Source organism: Erpetoichthys calabaricus, chromosome 5, assembly GCF_900747795.2.
Source record: "Erpetoichthys calabaricus chromosome 5, fErpCal1.3, whole genome shotgun sequence".
NCBI classification, from domain to species: domain Eukaryota; kingdom Metazoa; phylum Chordata; class Cladistia; order Polypteriformes; family Polypteridae; genus Erpetoichthys; species Erpetoichthys calabaricus.
In genome coordinates this window covers 14,224,662-14,247,485 of record NC_041398.2, presented here as the reverse complement: position 1 = coordinate 14,247,485, position 22,824 = coordinate 14,224,662, and the positions used below count along the sequence as shown (strand labels likewise).

Here is a 22,824-nt window from a genome sequence, read left to right as displayed (position 1 = left end):
GGTGCAGGACCGCTGGTCATCGCAGATACAGAAGAACTGGAAAGGATGTCACTGTGCACGTTACAGGAGTGCAGTGTCCAAAGAGTCTGCTCGGCCCTTTCTTCACCAGTTCCTCTGTGCAGCTGATGTGGACCCCCAAGTTCTTGTATATTGACAGGTTGGGTGAATGAAATCAACTCAAGGCACTGCCAGGAAGGTCCAGGCGGTTAGTGAGAAGGCCGGGAGTAACGGAATCAGACGCTTCACGCAGACGAAACAGAAGAAGATCTGATCTGCTGTCTGTGTGAGGCTCGTTTTTAGGCCGAGTTACGCTTTTCCGTTTATTTATTATTCAGACTCAGAGCGCTGTGACAAGTTGTCAGGTAAAACGCAATTACAGACTTTACAAAACTACAGACAATAGAATTAGTACACATTAAGGCACAGACACCCCTCTAACACACACACACACACAAAGTCATGTGAAAAGACAGTTTTCCCTCTGGCATTGATAAACTATTTTAAATCAAATCAAAATAAACGACAAGTAGTGTGAAACTAAAGAGGATGGAGGAGGTCGGCAAGCGCTTAAGTTATTCTCACTCCGTGCAGTAGATGGCAGTAATGCACCGATTTATTTATTTTTTTCTTCATACTCAGAGACTCCACTTCGAGTCGCGGTTTGATGACGTTTTTATTGTTCGATTCCACCAGCGGATGGTTCCGACTGTCCAGGTGAGGCGCGTGCCTGAGCTTTACGAGACAAAGACAAGCAAAGGAGAAGCGGCGACTGTCGAGCGCAGACGGGAATTACCAGGTAGGAGAGAAGAGCGTTATGAGGATGAGGGTGGGCAGCGATCTCGGGGGACACACAAAGACAAACAGCGAGGGTGGCGGAAATTCTGCCGCCTGCGGAGATCCATTGGTGTTAGTGGAGTTGAACTGCATTTGTGTCCGTCGTACGCTTTCACTCGCCCGTTCACGTCCAGATAATTCAACAACTAATCAACGGGTAGACATTACCAGGCTCCATTTACGTGAATCAGTTTCGACCACTTTGTTCTCCAGTATGTTTTAACAAATCTGTGCCTTGACGTGTATTTATTTACTGTTTCGTAATGTGCTAATTGCCATAAGAATTTGTCCCAGCGCTGTGCTCCTGCACTCGGTGAAGTGCGCCTTACAGAAATAAACGGAGCTGAATTGTAATAAAGTGAGGCCGCGGTGTGCGCCGCTCGTCCGCCCTGTTGTGTCTTCAAAGTGCAGCGTTTCTCACTTGCTAGAATGCTCTTTATTTTTTAAGTCTCGAAAACGCAACAATCGAAAGTGCCCGCAATTCTCACGCATGCGCAAAACACACATGCGCTCACTTTCCATGCGCGCATGCAATTACCATTACAAACATCATGTTATCTAACACGCCCGTCCCGAATTCAATTGACAAAAACAAAGAGTGGAGTTTCACAGAGCGTTTCCGCGAATATTCAATACAATGAGAGCAGTCGGATATTTTTGTCGAGATACGTCAAACAGATGCGTGCTCACGTCATCGGTACAGAAGACTTAAAATCAAGTACAGTATATACGTCGGAGGTTCGATCCCCGTAAAGGAAAGCAACAAGAGCGTATACCACAATGTTATATGCAATGTGCGCATACCAGCAACCTAAGTGTTTGAAATGGGAGGAAAAAAGACAGCGGGGGGCTCCGCAGTTTATCAGCACAAGTCCAGCCTCCGATTTTCGAAGCTGATACGATTGCTGATTTCGACTCCGCGAGGTGAATCGAGTGCGATTGTGACACAAAGCACGAACGTCCGAGCGGTAATCCACCGCGACCCAGCACCACTATAAACAGTAGCAATTCGCGACTCCCACTCTTTAAAACATTGGCTCTGTAATGGAACTTTTCGGGGTTTCGCAGACCCTATGCTTGATGAAGTAACGCTGAATAGTGAGAAGGGCTCTTTGCATATGAAGTTGGTTCTTTGGGCTTTAAACAGCTTCGCAGACAAAGCAGAAATGTTTTAATGTTACGGTAGGCTGCCTCAGTAGGACCATCTGAACTGTGAGACCGAGTGATTGTACCCACTTTGGTATTTCACACATCTTGGATCAGTTCCTGACTATTTATGGTGTCTGTTAACGGACATACTCTAAATAAATAAAAGGGTTCAATTCAGAACCTTCATGTGGATGGTTCTTTTGGAAACCAAAAAGAAAAAAAGGTTCCCGTGCGCGACATCGCTCTGAAGAACGCACCTTTCATTTTAAGAGCACACCGGCGACACAAAAGCGGTCCGCAATTCCGTAATTGAGAAACACCGATAATAGGTTTCACAAAAAGCGCACAAAATGTTATTGGACTGGGAAAAGATGCATTTCTCCTGTTTGCTTTTAATTAGCCTTACCAGGCGCCCCGTACTTCTCGGGGCAGTCACGTGTTTCATTTCCCAGTTATCATTAATGTTTTAAATCCTTAGTTGTTCCATAATTGGGAGTCATTTGTCATTTCATCTACAGAGGAGTAGGCCCGTCTTTTTAGAAGGACCCCCCTTTGAGCCAACATCCTTCAATGGGTTGTAAATCACATTTCTATTTAACCCTTTAACCGCCAACTCCCTAAATATTCCCCACGCCAGGCGAAATCTGAACAATTTTAGTTTTTTTACTTTTTTACATTTTTTTTACATTTTTTACATTTATTCAAGCAGTATTGACCACTAAATGTTGTGCAAGTTGCCAGTGTATACACGAAATCTATAAATGTAACCTGAATTCTCAGCTAAGCAAAACATCTTGATACCAAACCGTGCCCTTTTCAATGGTAGATACTGTCGAAACTGTAAGCGGCCCTTCCACGACAATAAACTTTCATCAACTGCAACTGACGGTCCTGGCATGTAGGGCAACTGAAATGCTTCAAATAAATGATCAATCAAAGGACGTAGCTTGAACAAGTGGTCGCGGTTTGGATCTTTCTTATCTGGCTCGTTTCTGTTGTCATTCAAATGAAAGAATTTCAGCAGCAAAGAGAATCGGTTACGTGTCATGACAGCTGCAAAAATAGGTGTTGCATACATAGGATCTGTAGACCAGTACATCTCAATATCTGGTTTTCTGATTATTCCCATCAACATCAAAATCCCAATGAATTTTTTCATTTCGTTTACATCAGTGTCAAACCAAGCACGAACACGGGAATGTGGAGGTAAATTGGGATTTTTCTCAATAAACTGTGCTGCATACAGATTTGTCTGATGAACAAAATGTCTAATCAAATCAGGTGACACAAACAGCTCATAAAACTGCTCAGCAGTGTAATTGTTTACATCAACAATAAAGCCACACGTTGCCTCAAACGAATGCAGAAAAGGTAGTTCACCACGGGCAGCAGCCCAGCTGAGATGCTGGGGATACACCCACTCATCGCCGTCATCCGATGCGTCTTCATTCACAATATCATGCAGCGCACGTTGCTGCTCATCACTGTCACTAAAATCTTCTTCAGAACTGCTACAATCATGATCAGAACTGTCCAAAATCGCCTGCAAAGCCTCACTTGAAGTCAGTTTACGTTTCGCCATATTCACAGCTGTTACATGCGAATCACGTCACATGACCGGCCAAAACAACCACAGACTTGTCGAAATACAACGTAGTAATAATACCCACGCCAAACCGTCAGTTATACTACTTGCCAGGCATTCATATAACCACAGGCAAATGTGCCGGATAATTCCGGCAGTATGGCGTTAGCATTAAAACAACGGTGCCGGATATATCCGGCAGAGGGCGGTGAAGGGGTTAAAAACGGGCAATAGCGCAACAATCGGGTATTCTGTATTGGGAACTGCACAGGCGTCAGACAACGCGCTGATATCTGAGAAAGCCCAGCTAAATGACCCCCTGGAGTCGTGCCTGGGCTAAGCCCCCTCCCCAATATTAACATGTCAGTCACCCTATGAGCGTGACTGACATGCAGAGTGAGAAGTGGGGGCAATTCATCAGGCAGAACTTTGGTGTAACTTTTTTTGTACCATTATCTATACTAATAAAAGGCAAAGCACTCACTCACTGACTGACTGACTGACTCATCACTAATTCTCCAACTTCCCATGTAGGTGGAAGGCTGAAATTTGGCAGGCTCATTCCTTACAGCTTACTTACAAAAGTTAGGCATGTTTCATTTCGAAATTCAAAGCGTAACGGTCATAACTGGAACCTCTTTTTTGTCCATATACAGTAATGGAGGAGGCGGAGTCGCGTATCGTGACATCACGCCTCCCACGTAATCACATGAACTGAAAACAAGGAAGTGCCCCAAAGAGCGCTGAAGAAAACATTCATTACACAATTGAGAAGGCACAAGAGAGCGGCTCACGTGAACTGACTGAATGCAGCACGAGTGATCACTTCGATACTGCGGAAACAAAGCACGGTGTAAAACGTAAGTTTAAATTAAGTTTATAGAAACGCTACCACTGCCGTTTGCAATACCATATTCGCGAGATACAAGTTTAATGAGAAGACACGAGGTATAAACGAGACTTTGGATGACTTTGTAACGGATTAAAAATTGCTGTAGCGAGAAACTTTTAAGTGCCGGGTCTTAGCTAACAGCACGTAGAACATAGCACGTTGGACACAAAGCACCGTGTAAACCTAAAGTTTAAATTAAGTTCATAGACCTACAAAAGGTTGCCATTAATTTGAGGCAAGATTGCTTTTCTCCTGTACAACTATACGTTGCATTCTCAAGAGTAAGCTTGCATGGCTTGGTCATATTACAACCGGAGTGCTGAACTGACAATGTGGTATACAAACAGAACTATAACAATAGTAATAAGCGAACAAAAAAACAGCGAAGAACTCGTGGATTAAATAAAAAGGCTGCTTCTGTTGGCGAAGCAACGAAAAAGGAAGACCTTATATGGCGTTTGTTTATAAAACAGCGGAGAGGCTGTGTGAAGTCAGCTTCACAAAAAAACAGATCCTTAACAAATTGTTATTGGGATATTTTCCCTCAGTTTAAAAAGGTTTTCTTTTCTTCTTAATAAAAATTTAAAAGCAGTACTTCGCGGGGATTTAGATCTATCTATCTATCTATCTATCTATCTATCTATCTATCTATCTATCTATCTATCTATCTATCTATCTATCTATCTATCTATCTATCTATCTATCTATCTATCTATCTATCTATCTATCTATCTATCTATCTATGTCTATATATATAGATATGTAGATATGTATATATATATGTGTCTGTATGTGTGTGTATATATATATTGTGTATGTGTATATGTAGATATGTATGTGTGTATATGTATGTGTATATATATGTTGATATGTGTATATATATGTGGATGTATATATGTATATATATGTGTATATGTAGATATGTATATATGTTTATGTATATATATATGTTTACATAGCCTCTTTAACACACTACTTCTCCGCTGCGAAGCGCGGGTATTTTGCTAGTGAAATAATAAAGTTGAACCCTAAGAGTTACATTGTTGTTAGCATTATTTTTATTGTTATTAATTCTGTGGGAAAAGATACAGAGGAGGTTGAATTGTTGGTCTTATTTGGCTGATAACTTCGCCCAAAGCAACTTATAACATTTGAGATACAACTGATTCCATTTCTGCAGGTCAAGTGACTTGCATAGTGGTGTCAGTAGTGGGATCTGAATCCACAATCTCAGGGTTTGAAACCCAAAGCCCAGCACACTACCTATGTATCTGTCTAGGTATTACACAGGGCCTTTTCTACCTACCGTATTGTCTCTTAACACACTGACAAAAAAGTATAACCTCCAATCAACTTAAAATAATTAAGGTAATGATTCACACTTAATATTTTCAATCTGAGCCAATTGTGGGAGATGGCCCGGACACTGACAGGTAGACATTGTTGCAAAACACCACACATTTATTTACAACTATTATTTACACAAGTGACACCGCACACAACCCAATACTCCCCTAAAGTCCAGGCCTCACACGATTCCTCTCTCTCTCTCTCTCTCTCTCTCTCTCTCTCTCTCTCTCTCTCTCTCTCTCTCTCTCTTCCTGGTCCGCCTCCACTCCTCTCCTCCTGAGCTCCGTCTTTCTTCCTCCCGACTCCAGCCATCGAATGGAGGGAGGCAGCCCCTTTTAAACCTACCCAGATGTGCTCCAGATGCCTCCCAATGAGTCGCAATGTGTCCCTGGTCGTCTTCCTCCCAGGTGTGGCGGAAGTGCTGAGTGCCAGGGCTCCTCAGGCATTGGGGTGCCCCCTGGCGGGACCACGGGCCCCTATAGGGTTGAGCTTCCAAGCCCCTTTCACGTGGTCCCCAAAGCAACCAGGGCGGTCGCCCCCTTGTGGTCTGGAGGAGGCGTAATCCCTCCTCCGGTCCTTCTGGGCGTCCCAGCTGGGTACCACCCCCAGCCTCTTACCACACAATATCGTTCTTTTCTTTATCTTATTGAACCCACAATTTTTAAGTTGAGGCAAATCATTTAGAGTGATTGGGTGTAAATCACTTGTTTTATACTGAAGTAAATCTATTTTTTAAGTTGTTACAATTTAAAATGGTTTATAGGTCGTAACCTGTTTTTATGTTATTAGAAATAGATAGATAGATAGATAGATACTTTATTAATCCCAAGGGGAAATTCCCATACTCCAGCAGTAGCATACTGATAAAGAACAATATTAAATTAAAGATTGATAACAATGCAGGTATACAGACAGACAATAACTTTGTATAATGTTAACATTTCCGCCCCCCCCCCCCCCCCCCCGGGGGGTGAGTTGAAGAGTCACATAGTGTGATGTATGAATGATCTCCTCAGTCTGTCAGTGGAGCAGGACGGTGACAGCAGTCTGACGCTGAAGCTGCTCTTCTGTCTGGAGATGATCCTGTTTATGGATGCAGTGGATTCTCCATAATTGACAGGAGTCTGCTCAGCGCCCGTCGCTCTGCCACAGATGTTAAACTGTCCAGCTCCATGCCTACAATAGAGCCTGCCTTCCTCACCAGTTTGTCCAGGCGTGAGGCGTCCTTCCTCTTAATGCTGCCTCCCCAGCACACCACCGCGTAGAAGAGGGCGCTCGCCACAACCGTCTGATAGAACATCTGCAGCATCTTATTGCAGATGTTGAAGGACGCCAGCCTTCTAAGGAAGTATAACCGGCTCTGTCCTTTCTTGTACAACGCATCAGTATTGGCAGTACAGTCTAATTTATCATCCAGCTGCACTCCCAGGTATTTATAGGTCTGCACCATCTGCACACAGTCACCTCTGATGATCACGGGGTCCATGAGGGGCCTGGTCCTCCTAAAATCCACCACCAGCTCTTTGGTTTTGCTTGTGTTCAGGTGTAGGTGGTTTCAGTCGCACCATTTAACAAAGCTTAACAAAAATATGAACAGAACACATTCCAATGCTGTACTTTTTACATTGATTTAAAAATCTAGTGCAACTACACAAGCATTTTGCAGTGTAAATCTTAAATATACAACAAAAAATTATTAAACGTTCCTGCAGCTTTCTTGAAAGTGTGTTTTATTACGAGTTCTTGTACTTAAAATGAACAGTTGAGAAACAGGGTTACTTACCAGAAATCCTCCGTTATAAAAGTCTGCTGCTGAAAATGACCAGAGCTGTACAGCCACGTCCACTCCGCTCGGGAAACTGTTCTTCTTTTCTGGCAGTTGGAAAGTCAGCACACTGGAAAGTTCTACCGGAAGAAAATACAAACGGCACCTCGCACACAGCACATGGGCAACCTGAAATATTAGGATAACTGAAATAGGATTTTTATGTTTATTCCCTCCACCATAACTTAATTTGGTACAATTTTTTTTGTTTTACTTTGATTGAGATCTGAAACCAAATATTTCAAGCTACACCACTATGTGAGTAATCTTAAGTTGCTTGAAAGAGAAAATTTACGTTGAATGAACAACATCAATGTTATACTTTTTTTTGGTGCATTGGACTGATGCTTTTTCTCAAATGGTTACATTCCCTTTGCTTCATCCCAAGGGAAATTACAACAACTTTTATCCAGTTGGTGCACAGACAGGTGAAGTGACTTGACCACAGTGTCACTAGTGAGCCCACAGCCTCGGGTTTGAAGTCCAAATCCTTATCCCCTGCATCCCACTACTAGCCTTACATACCCATTTAGTGTCGTTTCCATTTATTTATTTTAAAAACTGTGAGACATACTGGAGTGGTGCTAGACAATTTATGAAGGTAAACATGTAATGTAATGAATGTGAAGAGTATAGGGTGGTCCAGTTCTAATTATGCAACTTTTAATGCAATGCAAGCCAAAAGAATTGTTCGTCTCCCTGCCATTTTGGACTGCAGGGCAGGTGCTGCCATCTATCAGCAATACAAATATTTTTTTTGTGAATTCTCTATGTAATAAACTTAATAAGTTATAGCATAAGGAGAATTGCATAATTAGATCTGGACCACCCTGTACAGTCCACCAGTCATTGACGGGGTGAACAGCAGAGAATGAGCTTTTCAGAGCTTTAATGTAAGCTTACAGTGCATCCGGAAAGTATTCCCAGCGCATCACTATTTCCACATTTTGTTATGTTACAGCCTTATTCCAAAACGGATTAAATTCATTTTTTTTCCTCAGAATTCTACACACAACACCCCATAATGACAACATGAAAAAAGTTTACTTGAGGTTTTTGCAAATTTATTAAAAATAAACAAATTGATAAAGCACATGTCCATAAGTATTCACAGCCTTTGCCATGAAGCTCCAAATTGAGCTCAGGTCCATCCTGTTTCCCCTGATCATCCTTGAGATGTTTCTGCAGCTTCATTGGAGTCCACCTGTGGTAAATTCAGTTGACTGGACATGATTTGGAAAGGCACACACCTGTCTATAGAAGGTCCCACAGTTGACAGTTTATGTCAGAGCACAAACCAAGCATGAAGTCAAAGGAATTGTCTGTAGACCTCCGACACAGGATTGTCTCGAGGCACAAATCTGGGGAAGGTTACAGAAAAATGTCTGCTGCTTTGAAGGTCCCAATGAGCACAGTGGCCTCCATCATCTGTAAGTGGAAGAAGTTCGAAACCACCAGGACTCTTCCTAGAGCTGGCCGGCCATCTAAACTGAGCGATTGGAGGAGAAGGGTCTTAGTCAGGGAGGTGACCAAGAACCTGATGGTCACTCTGTCAGAGCTCCAGAGGTCCTCTGTGGAGAGAGGAGAACCTTCCAGAAGGACAACCATCTCTGCAGCAATCCACCAATCAGGCCTGTATGGTAGAGTGGCCAGACGGAAGCCACTCCTTAGTAAAAGGCACATGGCAGCCTGCCTGGAGTTTGCCAAAAGGTACCTGAAGGACTCTCAGACCATGAGAAAGAAAATTCTCTGGTCTGATGAGACAAAGATTGAACTCTTTGGTGTGAATGCCAGGCGTCACGTTTGGAGGAAACCAGGCACCGCTCATCACCAGGCCAATACCATCCGAACAGTGAAGCATGGTGGTGGCAGCATCATGATGTGGGGATGGGAGACTAGTCAGGATAAAGGGAAAGATGACTGCAGCAATGTACCGAGACATCCTGGATGAAAACCTGCTCCAGAGCACTCTTGACCTCAGACTGGGGCGATGGTTCATCTTTCAGCAGGACAACGACCCTAAGCACACAGCCAAGATATCAAAGGAGTGGCTTCAGGACAACTCTGTGAATGTCCTTGAGTGGCCCAGCCAGAGCCCAGACTTGAATCTGATTGAACATCTCTGGAGAGATCTTAAAATGGCTGTGCACCGACGCTTCCCATCCAACCTGATGGAGCTTGAGAGGTGCTGCAAAGAGGAATGGGCGAAACTGGCCAAGGATAGGTGTGCCAAGCTTGTGGCATCATATTCAACAAGACTTGAGGCTGGAATTGCTGCCAAAGGGGCATCGACAAAGTATTGAGCAAAGGCCGTGAATACTTATGGACATGGGATTTCTCAGTTTTTTTTACTTTTAATAAATTTGCAAAAACCTCAACTAAACTTTTTTCACGTTGTCATTATGGGGTGTTGTGTGTAGAATTCTGAGGAAAAAAATGAATTTAATCCGTTTTGGAATAAGGCTGTAACATAACAAAATGTGGAGAAAGTGATGTGCTGGGTATACTTTCTGGATGCACTGTATTTGAGAGACGCTTAGACTTTGAGTTCACTGCTTAAGGCCGATGTACTTCAAAGTTTACCGTTGCTCTTGTGCTGGTCCTTACAGTTTACTTTGCCACCTCTGTGTCTACTGTGCCAGCGGCTTACAGACTCAGTCCTGGGGACCCCAGGTTTTTGTTCCGCCCCCGCCCTTTCTGTTTTTAGTTTGGCTTCTTTCCTCATTAAATCTGCTGTTTGTTTCCAAATTTTGGTGTCAATGCAGAAATTACAGAACTAAGCTTGATTAATTTTTAAATCAAAACATACTAAGCAGTTATATGGGTACCAGCAAAGCTAACCGTCTAGGACGACTGGGATTATCTAAAATGAGCAAAGTAGACCTCACGGTTAATGACTGCAGTGCACCACATGTTGGAATTTAATTTGTAACACATCTATATATATATATATATATATATATATATATATATATATAATTCACTAAGGCACGCAAGACAGAGCCAGAGCCCCGCCCACCAACAATTCACTAAGACGGAGCCACGCCCGCTAACTCACAGAGACCCGCCCACCAACTCTAAGACCATGGGATACCCCTCACAAACTGTTTTACACGCTGCATACAGCGATGCAGATCCGTGACAAACATGCATCTTCTTAGATGGTCCTGCCGTGTCCACCCTCGCTCTTGAAGCATACACACTGCCTGGTCATGTGCCCGCCCACTCGCAAGCGCTCACCAAACACCACCCCAGTATCTTTTGTCTCTGCTACAGTCCACATGCACCTCTGAGACACGTTGACTTTTCATTGTTCTTTTCGGTTTCCACTGCTTTTGTATATATAATCCACCACGTCGCCTGACCATGGGAAACGAACGACAGAGCCCTGCCCGTCACCTCTAACCCTACACCCGGGACATCAGGAATGCCCTCCCACGTCCACTTTTACTTTTGAGGCACTGCTTGCTCTTGTGCCCGCCCCCCCACACCTCACCAAACACATCCTCACTCTCTTTGGTCTGTGCTACAGTCCACATTCACCTGTGAGCCACGTTGACTGTTCATTTGACTGCCATGGCCACCGCTTCGCAAAGCTGAAACTTGACTCCCTCCTGCTAAATAGTTACGTGACCCCCGAGCGGTCGGCGTCCAACTTCTTAGCGTGACAAGTGGCTTTCAGCCACGTGAGATTGAGCAATAACAGGTCTGTGATGCCCTTAGATGTCCGGTGCTGCACACGCGCTACACTGAATTTGTTAATTTCCCCCTGGGATTAATAAAGTATCTATCTATCTATCTATCTATCTATCTATCTATCTATCTATCTATCTATCTATCTATCTATCTATCTATCTATCTATCTATCTGTCAGTATATAGTGCCTTTCATATCTATCTATCTATCTATCTATCTATCTATCTATCTATCTATCTATCTATCTATCTATCTATCTATCTATCTATCTATCTATCTATCTATCTAATCTATCTATCTATCTATCAGTATATAGTGCCTTTCATATCTATCTATCTATCTATCTATCTATCTATCTATCTATCTATCTATCTATCTATCTATCTATCTATCTATCTATCTATCTATCTATCTCTATCTGTCAGTATATAGTGCCTTTCATATCTATCTATCTATCTATCTATCTATCTATCTATCTATCTATCTATCTATCTATCTATCTATCTATCTATCTATCTATCTATCTATCTATCTATCTATCTCTATCTGTCAGTATATAGTGCCTTTCATATCTATCTATCTATCTATCTATCTATCTATCTATCTATCTATCTATCTATCTATCTATCTATCTATCTATCTATCTATCTATCTATCTATCTATCTATCTATCTATCTATCTATCTGTCAGTATATAGTGCCTTTCATATCTATCTATCTATCTATCTATCTGAATGGACCAGCGGGTGTCTACCCGGTGCCAAGAGGCATGGGTAAGCCGTTGAACCGCATTCGTGATGGAGACCGGGGCTTGCAATTGTTCCCCATGAATGAGGAATTCCCAGTAAGTGCAGGTCATACACTCGCACTGATTACATCCCTGCCCTTTGTACACACCGCTTGGATGGTTTAGTGAGGTCCTCGGATCGGCCCTGCCGCAGTCGCTCGCGGCCTCTGGCGGAACACCAAGAAGACAATCGAACTTGACTTATCTAGAGGAAGACAAGTCGTAACAAGGTTTACGTAGGTGATCGCTGCAGGTGGAAGTCCCATTTTACTTACTGTATGTTGTCAAGCAGAGTTGTGTTGCAGTGCAGCAGTCTATTGGCCAGTGAAAGCGCTCTGTAGAAGTGGTCCTTTGTTACAGTTCTGCCTCTGTCCAATCATGATGTCCCGTGACCGCTATCAATCTTTGATTACCAGTACAGCAAATAGTTCTGAGCAGGCATCAACCACAGCACCAACTGTGGTCACCGCTGCTCTTGTGAAATGAATAGAGATAAACGCAATCAACTCGGAGAGGGAGAGGCAAGTTCGTTGTACCGTGTGAACATCACTGACAGAATATAACTGAATAATAAAAAAAAGAGCTAACTTTACATCCATCCATTTTCCAACCCGCTGAATCCGAACACAGATTCACGGGGGGTCTGCTGGAGCCAATCCCAGCCAACACAGGGCACAAGGCAGGAATCAATCCCGGGCAGGGTGCCAACCCACCGCAGGTCACACTCAAACACACCCACACACTAGGGCCAATTCAGAATCACCAATCCACCTAACCTGCATGTCTTTGGACTGTGGGAGGAAACCCATGCAGACACGGGGAGAACATGCAAACTCCACGCAGGGAGGACCCGGGAAGCGAACCCGGGTCCCCAGGTCTCCCAACTGCGAGGCAGCAGCGCTACCCACTGCGCCACCATGCCGCCCTAACTTTTACAAGTAACCAATATTTACACCAGGTGTTACAGACCCGTCGTTGGACGGTTAGGACCTGAAACCTCTCGGGCCCACTTCCCCACCCTCTCTCCGGAGAGGCGGGGGGGAATGGATGTCCTTCCCATCTCCCCCCTCCGCGCCCGACCACTGTCCAGCCCCATCCCTCGCTCTGGGAGGTGAGGGGTGCAGCAGCGGTCCTCCAGTTGTCAGTCACGGATAACTCTCTCCAGAAATGCATCTTTTCATTCACTGACAGTCGTATCCTCAAACCCACACCATTTGGACAACTGTGTCTTTCAGGAAGTGTTCACCCATCAATACATAATTATGTGGCGTATGCTACGCCGTGGGTTGGCTGGTATAGTAATAAAATGCATGGGATTTTTCACTAATTGTATTACTGCAAAGGTTTGTGAAGTGCCATTTGTTGGAATTACTAATGCAAAGCATACATCTCTGCTATATGTAATTTAATATGGGATTCATAAGTGTTCACATTTGTGATGTGCCATCTGTTGGATTGACGGATAAATAGCAGCTGGACAGACACACTGATGCTTCTCTTTTTAGTAAGGTGGACTAGCTGTGCAAGGTAAGACGAGATGAACCCTAAGAATCCAATGTTGACTTCGGCATTAATGTGAGCAGTGCACCATCTACTGGAATGTGTTTTATGCATGTTTTTACCTCTATACATTATATAAGAGTATTACAAATGTTTTGTTTTTTTTGATGTGCCATCTGTTGGAAAGACAAATTCGATGCACATTTTGCATTTTGAATATTACATTTTATTACTACATGTAGCTCATAAAGTTTTTATGACATAGACCTCTGATTATGCTGAGGTCTAAACTGATTACTTAATAATATAGCCAGTGTGTCTGTGTGTATATTTACTGTATGTGTTTTTAATGTATATATGTGTGCGTGTGCATGCATATTCTCACACAGGCCTACATAGAGGAATTCCTGTACCTACATACTGGATCCATAGATAAAGATCTCATAACTGTCCTTCTTCCTATTCATGCGCATAGATGGAATATATTAAGGGTGGTGAGATCTGGAAACCTTGAGAGTCTTTGCAGTCGCTTCCCAAATGACCAAAGACTTGGAGGATGCTTTAGTTATGTGGTTGCAATGTCTCTGTGTTTCCAACATATGCTGCAACATACATTTATCATCCCTTGCATTGCATTTTTTATTCCAACAGATGGCGCCTCACAAGTATTAACACTTCTTTTATGAATCTCTTACCGGGTGGCATATTACAGAGCCACAAGCATTGCTTTTATCATTCCAACAGGTGGCGCATCACAAACATTTGTTGTAATTCATTTTATTACTGCAAATGTTTGTGGTGTGCCATCTGTTGGACTTACAAATGCAATGCATCTCATTACTAGTTGTGTTACAAAGTACATTCCAACAGATGGTGCATTGCAATCACTGCCACTCAATACGCTACGGTTGACATTGATGTTTTAGATTTCAATCCGTCTTGCACGAGTATCACAGCCAGTGACTAATTAAATATACAAGGTCATTTCTTTCTGGCTGGCAGTTGCACTTTGCTGGGCATAGTTGGCATGAACATTTGTGTTGCTCTGTCTGTTAGAATGTATTATGTCATGCATGTAGTTGGTTGTGAAATGTCCAAATAGCCTATAGCTGCTGGAATAGCACACTTCCAATTGAGTTTCAAAGAAGCCTGCATTTTCCATCTTTTACTCTTTCTCTGTTCTCAGCTTTGTCTAAATTAGTAGGATTATATCTGCTTATCATAAAGGCTTTCACTCCAAATCTGCTGACGTGTTAGGGGGACAGGGATTGTTTACAGCACTTCATATCTGTCATAAAGATGGAGTTCGTAGTTCTTTGAGGTTGGTTAAAAAAAACTGGAAGCTATCCCTGAATTGTGCTCAAGTTATTTTTGATGACATTATGAAATAATTTAAATAAATATTTGTTTTATTTTGACAGGTAGAAAGGAGCCTCTTTCCCAGTTGACATGGTGATGCAGTGAAGTGTCTAATAGCCTCCATGTGAGAAGGGAATCTTTAGAAGAGAAGAGAAGACACTTGGTAGTATAGTGAGAAGCGTTTCCCACAGAGCATGGCCTCTGCCAAAGAGGACAGCATGGATCAACGAGTGGCCCGCATTAAAGAAGAGGACTGTGAGTGGGATGCACCCGAGGATTTGTGCGTGAAGCTGGAAGAGTGTGAAGGAAGAATTTCCGGTGTTAAAGAGGAGGAGTCCAAGGGGGAGATCGTCCGGGTTAAAGTGGAGGATTCAAACGAGTTCTCGGCGAGTCCTGAACTGCAAACGTATGACGCTGAGCATATTTTCAAACTGGAGTCTCATTACAGTTCAGGGCCCCAGCTCACTAATAAGGCAGAACCTGTGGAAGTGAAATCTGAGCTCTCGGAGTTTGAGGAGAAAGTGACTGAAGGAAACGGGAGAGAAGAAGAGCAGCAGCCATCTAGGAGTGTTGGAAAAAGTAAGTAATGTGATGACAATTAAAAGAAACTGAAGCTGAGGATGTTTGCAGATTTTGAAGGTGGCTGTCATGGTGTTTTAGATATAAGAGTGGGATAAACGTTTGATTGAATTCAAATAGAGACCTGACGCTCTGTTGAATGACAATCAACAACAGCAACGTCCAGCATGTCATTTGTCACCTGCACAGAGCAGTGCAGCATTTCACCAAATAACAAAGCTGATGTGCTCCATACTTGATTATCAGCAGCAGACGTACCATCAGTGGAATACGAGCACACACCGGGGTGAAGGTGGTGACGCTGCTGTCACTTGGCTCATTCTGTCTGCCGCCCACCGCCACCCGCACCCTCCACACGTTCACTCCATGCCATTCTACACTCGCTCACCTGCCTCGTCCACCGCCTGCACATCTCCATGGAGGTTAGTAATGACCCGATCTGCCTCACTGGTTTATAGTAATAATGAGATCATTTATAGCACACGTGAAATTGTGATGCACTCACGTCAAATGATTTCCCATTATGCCGTACACATATATTGATGTTTTATTATTTCATTTTTTTCTCCCAGGATTTTCTGTCCTTATTTGAGTTTTTAAATATAAGGCTTTGATACATTATGTTGGCTTTAGGTTTTGACAGCTTGGTAAGATTTTGAGAGTTTCATTTTATTGAACTTTTTCAGTTACAACACTGATCTGCTTATAGTTTGACATGAAGGAGTTCCTGTTGGTCAATGACAATTTATATCCTTTGAGATTTATCATTTTATAACAAGTAAATGTAAAAGGGGGTGAGTACTTTTGTTAGACACAGAACATCACATGGTGATTAATTTCGGGTATTATTGATGATGATGATTATTATGTAATTTCCAACATCCCCATGACTTTTATTCTGATTTATGGACGCTCTGGTTATTTACATTTACATTTATTTGCTTAGCAGACATTTTTGTCCAAAGTGACTTCCACAGGAGGTCAATATACTTGAGTAATTACCGGTCTAGAGACCAATTTGAGACCAAGTTTGACAGGACTGGGTGACAGAATTGATCATCACAAGTGAAGAGTTCAAAACAAAACACAAGCGAGTGACAATTCATGGATTCCAAAATCCTAACAGCTAATATCCATAAGACTTAAATTCATTCAACAAGAGGATTGTGAAAAGCTCCTCTACACACACTGAATGAGTCCGCATTACAAATGGAGAGGGGCAGCTTGTTGCACCAGCTAGGGGTACACATGAAGTGTCCTGACTGAGATTTGGTACCACACAGAGGTGATGTCACCAAATGTCATTCAAGAGCAGAGAAGGAGCAGAGGACCCCCACCAAGTGTCTCCCTATATATCGGTGCATACCCATTGACTATTCTGTAGGTGAGGCTCCAGGAAGCCAGTGTAGTGACCTGAAGAGTGACCTGTGCCCACCATGATGGCAGACCACACTGTCCCCAACAGCAGGCAGTCCAGTTTAAGGTTGAATTGTTTGAATTTGAGAGGCACGTCACCCAAGGTGGGAGATGAGAATGGACAATGGGAATCCACTGGGGGAGCTCAGAGTTTGTAAGTTAATTTCCTCAAGGATGACCTTGGCATTCTCATTTGATGTCACATTCTGATTTCTTCACAGTGGATTCAGAAAGTCCTCAGTCCTGTTCACTTTGCTCACATTTTGTTTTGTTTCAGCTTTTGTGTTAAAATCATTTCAATTTTTTTTTTGTCCTCCTCCAGTGACACTCAATACCCCAGAATGACAAAGCAAAAGCTGGAATTTAGAAAATTCTGCAAATTAATTAATTAAAACGTGAATTCTGACTTTGATGTAAGCATTCTGACTCTTCGCTCTGTAATTAATCAATTCCAGCCTGGGGTCTTCATGGTTTGAGGCCACAAGCTCCACACCCCCAGATGTCTTTCCATCCTTCTCTGCAGATCCTTTGGCATTCTGTCAGGTTGGATATAAATGGCCGCTGGACGGCGACTGTCCGCTCTCTGCAGAGAGATTTGATTATGTTCAAGTCTGGGCTCTGGCCTGGCCACTTGAGGACTTTCTCAGAGTTGTCCCTCAGCCACTCCTGTGTTGTCTTCAGTGCAGCCTGAGGTCCAGAGTGCTCTGAGCAGGTCTTCATGAAGGATCTCTCTGGACTTTGCTCCATTCAGCCCTGACGATTCTTCCAGTCACTGATGCTTCCGTCACCAAGCTTCACCATTGGAGTGCTGTTGTGCAGGTGATGAGTGGTTGGCTGTTTTTCTCCAGATGTGATGCTAGTCTCAGTTTCACCAGACCAGAGAATTGTTTCTCACAGTCTGGGAGTCCTTTAGGTACCTTTTGCAAATTCAAAGTGGGTTTCCATGTGTCTTTGACTGATGAGAAGTGTCTGCCTGGCCATTCTAACTGTTGGAGTGTCTCTTTCATGGTTATGGTGATGGTGGTGGTCATGGTGGTGATGGTTAACCTTAATGGGCTAATGGGTGAGCTGCTTTAACCACATTCAGAACAGCAAGTCGGCTTCTCGGGACTATGAACACTTCTGTGTGTGCCTTAATATACCTAAAGTGTGAGAATCGTTTACCACGCCCTGAACAGTAATATGGATTTTCACCAGTATAAGCAGTTACATGTGTCTTAAAATTGCTAATGTCTGCATTTTTTTATTTCCATACTCAAAACTGCAATATGGCTTCTCCCAAGTATAAATGCTTACTTTTGTTGTAATAGGTCTAATATGGGAGAATATTTTGCCACATTTTGAACAGTAAAGTGTGTCCTCAATCTTTTCCTTCACTCTAAAAGATGATATAACTTTCTCCTTGTGTGATTTGTTTGTTTTTGAAGATAGGGGAATTGGGCAAAGAGATTGTGACATTCTGAACATGTTGTCAGAACATGCTGTGCTATAGATAGATAGATAGATAGATAGATAGATAGATAGATAGATAGATAGATAGATAGATAGATAGATAGATAGATCTTTATACTGATATGTCTTGGGTCACTATCAATAGGTTAATTATTATTATTATTTTTTTTTTTATACAGATTTTCAAGATTGTGGCTACTTATCCCCAACAACAGTTGCTCAGAATTTTCCACAGCACAGATTTGGAAAGAAGCTCTATGATAAAAATACAACAGAATTGATGTTTGGGTCAAATGGTATAATACCAGCCTCTTTCCAAAATATCTTCCCAACAGACAGTAGTACACAATCAAGACCAGAAATCATCAACACTCACCAGCAGATGGAAATGCCTGCTCCAGTGCTTTTAGATATCTCCCAGGAGAGTGGAGAAAAACCTAACTCTAATATTGAAGATTTCCAGAGTGTACATGAAGAAAAGAAGCCACATTGCTGTCCTGAATGCAACAAACAATTCTTTGACGAGTGTGATTTTGAAAAACACATTAAAATTCACAATGGAGAGAAACCTCATTGCTGTTCAGAATGTGGCAAACGATTTTCACAAATTAGCCATCTTCACAGTCACAAACGAACTCACACTGGAGAGAAGCCATTTTGTTGTTCTCAATGTGGCAAACGGTTCTCGCAAATAAGTAATCTTAAAAGACATACAAGTGTGCACACTGGAGAGAAGCCATATACTTGTTCTGAATGTGGTAAATGCTTCTCGCACATAAGCCATCTTAATACACACAAAAAAATTCACTCTGAAGAAAAGCCACATTCATGTTCTGAATGTGGCAAACAATTTGCTCAGTTTGCCTACCTTCAGAAACACAAACGCATTCACACTGTGGAAAAGCCATATTGCTGTTCTAAATGTGACAAACGGTTTTCTCAACTGGGTGATCTTCAGAAACATCAAAGGATACACACTGGTGAGAAGCCATTCAGCTGTTTAGAATGTGGTAAACGATTTTCACAGATTAGCAATCTTCAGAGTCACAAACGAATTCACACTGGTGAGAAGCCATATTGCTGTTCGGAATGTGGCAAATGTTTCTCATGGCTGAAAGATCTTCAAAATCACAGACGAATTCACACTGGAGAAAAACCATATTCCTGTTCTGAATGTGGGAAAAGATTCTCTCAAATAAGCACTGTTAAACTTCATGCACACATTCATGCTGGAAATAAGCCTCATTGCTGCTCTGAATGTGGCAAACGATTTTCTCTAATGTCCAAACTTCATAGTCACTTAAAAATCCATACTGGAGATAAACCACACTGCTGTTCTGAATGTGGAAAACGGTTCTCTCACTTATGTCACCTTAAGAGACACTTGAGAATTCACACTGGAGAAAAGCCTCATTGCTGTTCTGAATGTGACAAACGGTTTTCTCAACTTGGTGATCTTCAAAAACATCAAAGAATACACACTGGTGAGAAGCCATACAGCTGTTTAGAATGTGGCAAACAATTTTCACAAATAAGTCATCTTCAGAGTCACAAACGAATTCACACAGGAGAGAAGCCATTTTGTTGTTCTGAATGTGGAAAACGATTCTCACAAATAAGATATCTTAAAAAACACTCAACTATTCACGCAGGAGAAAAGCCTCATTGTTGTTCTGAATGTGGGAAGCGATTCTCAGAAATAAGTCATCTTCATAGTCATGCACATACTCACTCTGGATAAAAGCTGTTTTTATGTGCTGAATGTGGTAACTGCTTCTCACAAACAAACCATCTTAAGACACACAAAAAGTTATTTCAGAAAACCCACGTTTGTCTTCTGAATGTGCCGATCAGTTTGCCTATCTTCAAAAGCACAAGTGAATTTACACAGGGTAAGAGCCATATTATTGTGCAGAATGCAGCAAAACAATTTCATACATTAGCCAACTTAGGCACATAGTGTTCATACAGGTGAGAAGCCATATTACTGTTCTGAATGTGGAAAAAGATTTTCACCAATTGGAAACTTTAATACATATAAGATAATTCAGACTGGGCATAAACCTCATTGTTGTTCACAGTATGGTAAACGATTCTCATTTTTCAGTGATCTTCAAAAACACTCAAGAATTCAGACTGAAGAAAAGCTATTCTGCTGTTCTAAATGTGGCAAACTATTCTCTTCCATAAGTCTCATTCAGGCACATATGAAAAATCTCTGAAAGTGTCAAATAGTTTTCTTGACTTTCTGTTCTTCAGGAACATTCAAGGATGCCCACTGGTGAGAAGTCATACAACTGTTTTGAATGTGTGAAATGGTTATCACAAATAGCAATCTGAATTTGCATTCATGTGTTTACACTGGAAAAAAGCTTCAGTGCCTTTCTGAATGTGGCAAAAGATTCTCAAAATGAAGCTATCTACACAACCATACAAGAATTCACACTAGAGCGTTACTGTTCAGAATGTGGTAAATGATTCTTATGCTTAAGCTATCTTAAGATGAATACCAGAATTCACAAGGGACAGAAGCCACATTACTGTTCTGTAGGGGGTAAATGGTTTGCACAGCTTGGAGATCCTCAAAACTACAAAAGGACTCACACAGGATAAAGACCATATTGCTGTTTGGAGTGTGGCAAACTATTCCCACGTAGAAGCTAACTGAAAGCACATTCAACTGGTCACACGGGTGAGAAACCGTACTCTTGTTCTGAATGCAGTAAAAAAGAAATTCTCACAAATTGGAAATCTGAAGACACACAAGAAAATCCACGCTGTAGAAACAAGTGCATCGCAGTCTGTCAAATCCTATTGGCAAGAAGCCTGTGCGCAGTCGGACCCAGCAGAATAGCTTAATATGTCTTGAAAATATTAAAAACCATAAAGTCTGCAGCTTCCTATAAAATATCGGATTAACCAGACAGTGTAACAAAACATTGATGCCCTGACTGTGTGGGAGGAGACATTGTGTACACACGTACCAAAATGGTGGAGCACATCACCAACTTGAGAGCACCGTTGACAAGCAAGGTGGGATGGATGCCAATGTTAGAGCCAGGATCAGCAAGGCAAGAGCATCTCTTCTCCTGCTGAAGCTGTGTGTGTGTGTTAGGGATGTGTCCATCACCACCAAGATGAGGCTCATCAATTCCAACGCGAAGTTAAGCTGAAACACATAGGACAACAGCAGCCACCTCTCAAAAGTTCCATGCGTGTATTAACGCCTATCTGAGAAGGATCATCCAGATTTGCTGGCCTGATGTTGTCAGTCACTAAGATCTTTGTCATCCAACAAGACAAGAGCCAGTTACAGTAAAACATCGATTATACGTCACTCGATTAACCTTCAGTCTACATTAATATTGGGCACCCCAGAGTCTACCTATTACTACTGCAAGCTCTGCACATTGGGACAACCTCTCCCTTTCGCTAGCATGAAATGTTCTTCCCCAGCAGCACGTGTCCTGCCGCATTTTGAAATCACAGTGTCAGTTACATAACTTCAATAGCATTTCCTAGCTTTTCTCTCTTTTTGTTATAATGAAACTGCTATACATTGTTGTTGTGGCCAATGAACATTTGTGTGTGGTGTTGGAATTGTCACAAAAATGGAACTTGGTAAACGCTTACGAAATGACAAAAGCGCTTCAAGTAATAATAATTCATTACATTTATATAGCGATTTTCTCAATAACAACAACAACAACAACATTTATTTATATAGCACATTTTCATACAAAAAGTAGCTCAAAGTGCTTTACATAATGAAGAAAAGAAGAATAAAAGACAAATAAGAAATTAAAATAAGACAACCTTAGTTAACATAAAAAGGAGTAAGGTCCGATGGCCAGGGTGGACAGAAAAAACAAAAAAAAACTCCAGAAGGCTGGAGAAAAAAATAAAATCTGCAGGGGTTCCAGGCCACGAGACCGCCCAGTCCCCTTTGGGCATTCTACCTAACATAAATGAAATAGTCCTCTTTGTAGTTAGGGTTCTCACAGAGTCACTTTATGCTGATGGTTATACAGACTTCTGGCTTTTAATCCATCCATCATTGTTGGAACATCATGGTGCTTTGGGTAGATGGTGGTGGCACAAGCCACCACCAATAGGACACCGGAAAAGGAAACAGAAGAGAGAGTAGGGGTTAGTACAAATTTTGAATGAATAGTTATTATAATGAATTGGATTTACAGAGTATCAGGATTAAATTACAGTGAAGTTATGAGAAGACCATGTTACAGTAATGTGTTTTCAGTAGTTTTTTAAAGTGCTCCACTGTATTAGCCTGGCGAATTCCTACTGGCAGGCTATTCCAGATTTTAGGTGCATAACAGCAGAAGGCCGCCTCACCACTTCTTTTAAGTTTTGCTCTTGGAATTCTAAGGAGACACTCA

The 22,824-nt window shown here is 42.1% G+C and overlaps 1 protein-coding gene across 1 annotated transcript; it reads left to right on the top strand.

Moving 5' to 3' along the window:
- The first annotated feature begins 689 nt into the window (after positions 1-689).
- LOC114641556 (gastrula zinc finger protein XlCGF26.1-like) lies at positions 690-22,021 on the top strand. The gene is made up of 3 exons (XM_028790593.2): positions 690-796; positions 15,040-15,556; positions 18,604-22,021. The coding sequence occupies exons 2-3, from the start codon at positions 15,172-15,174 to the stop codon at positions 20,163-20,165; spliced, it is 1,947 nt and encodes a 648-aa protein (XP_028646426.2). The 5' UTR covers positions 690-796; positions 15,040-15,171; the 3' UTR covers positions 20,166-22,021.
- The last annotated feature ends 803 nt before the right edge of the window (positions 22,022-22,824 follow it).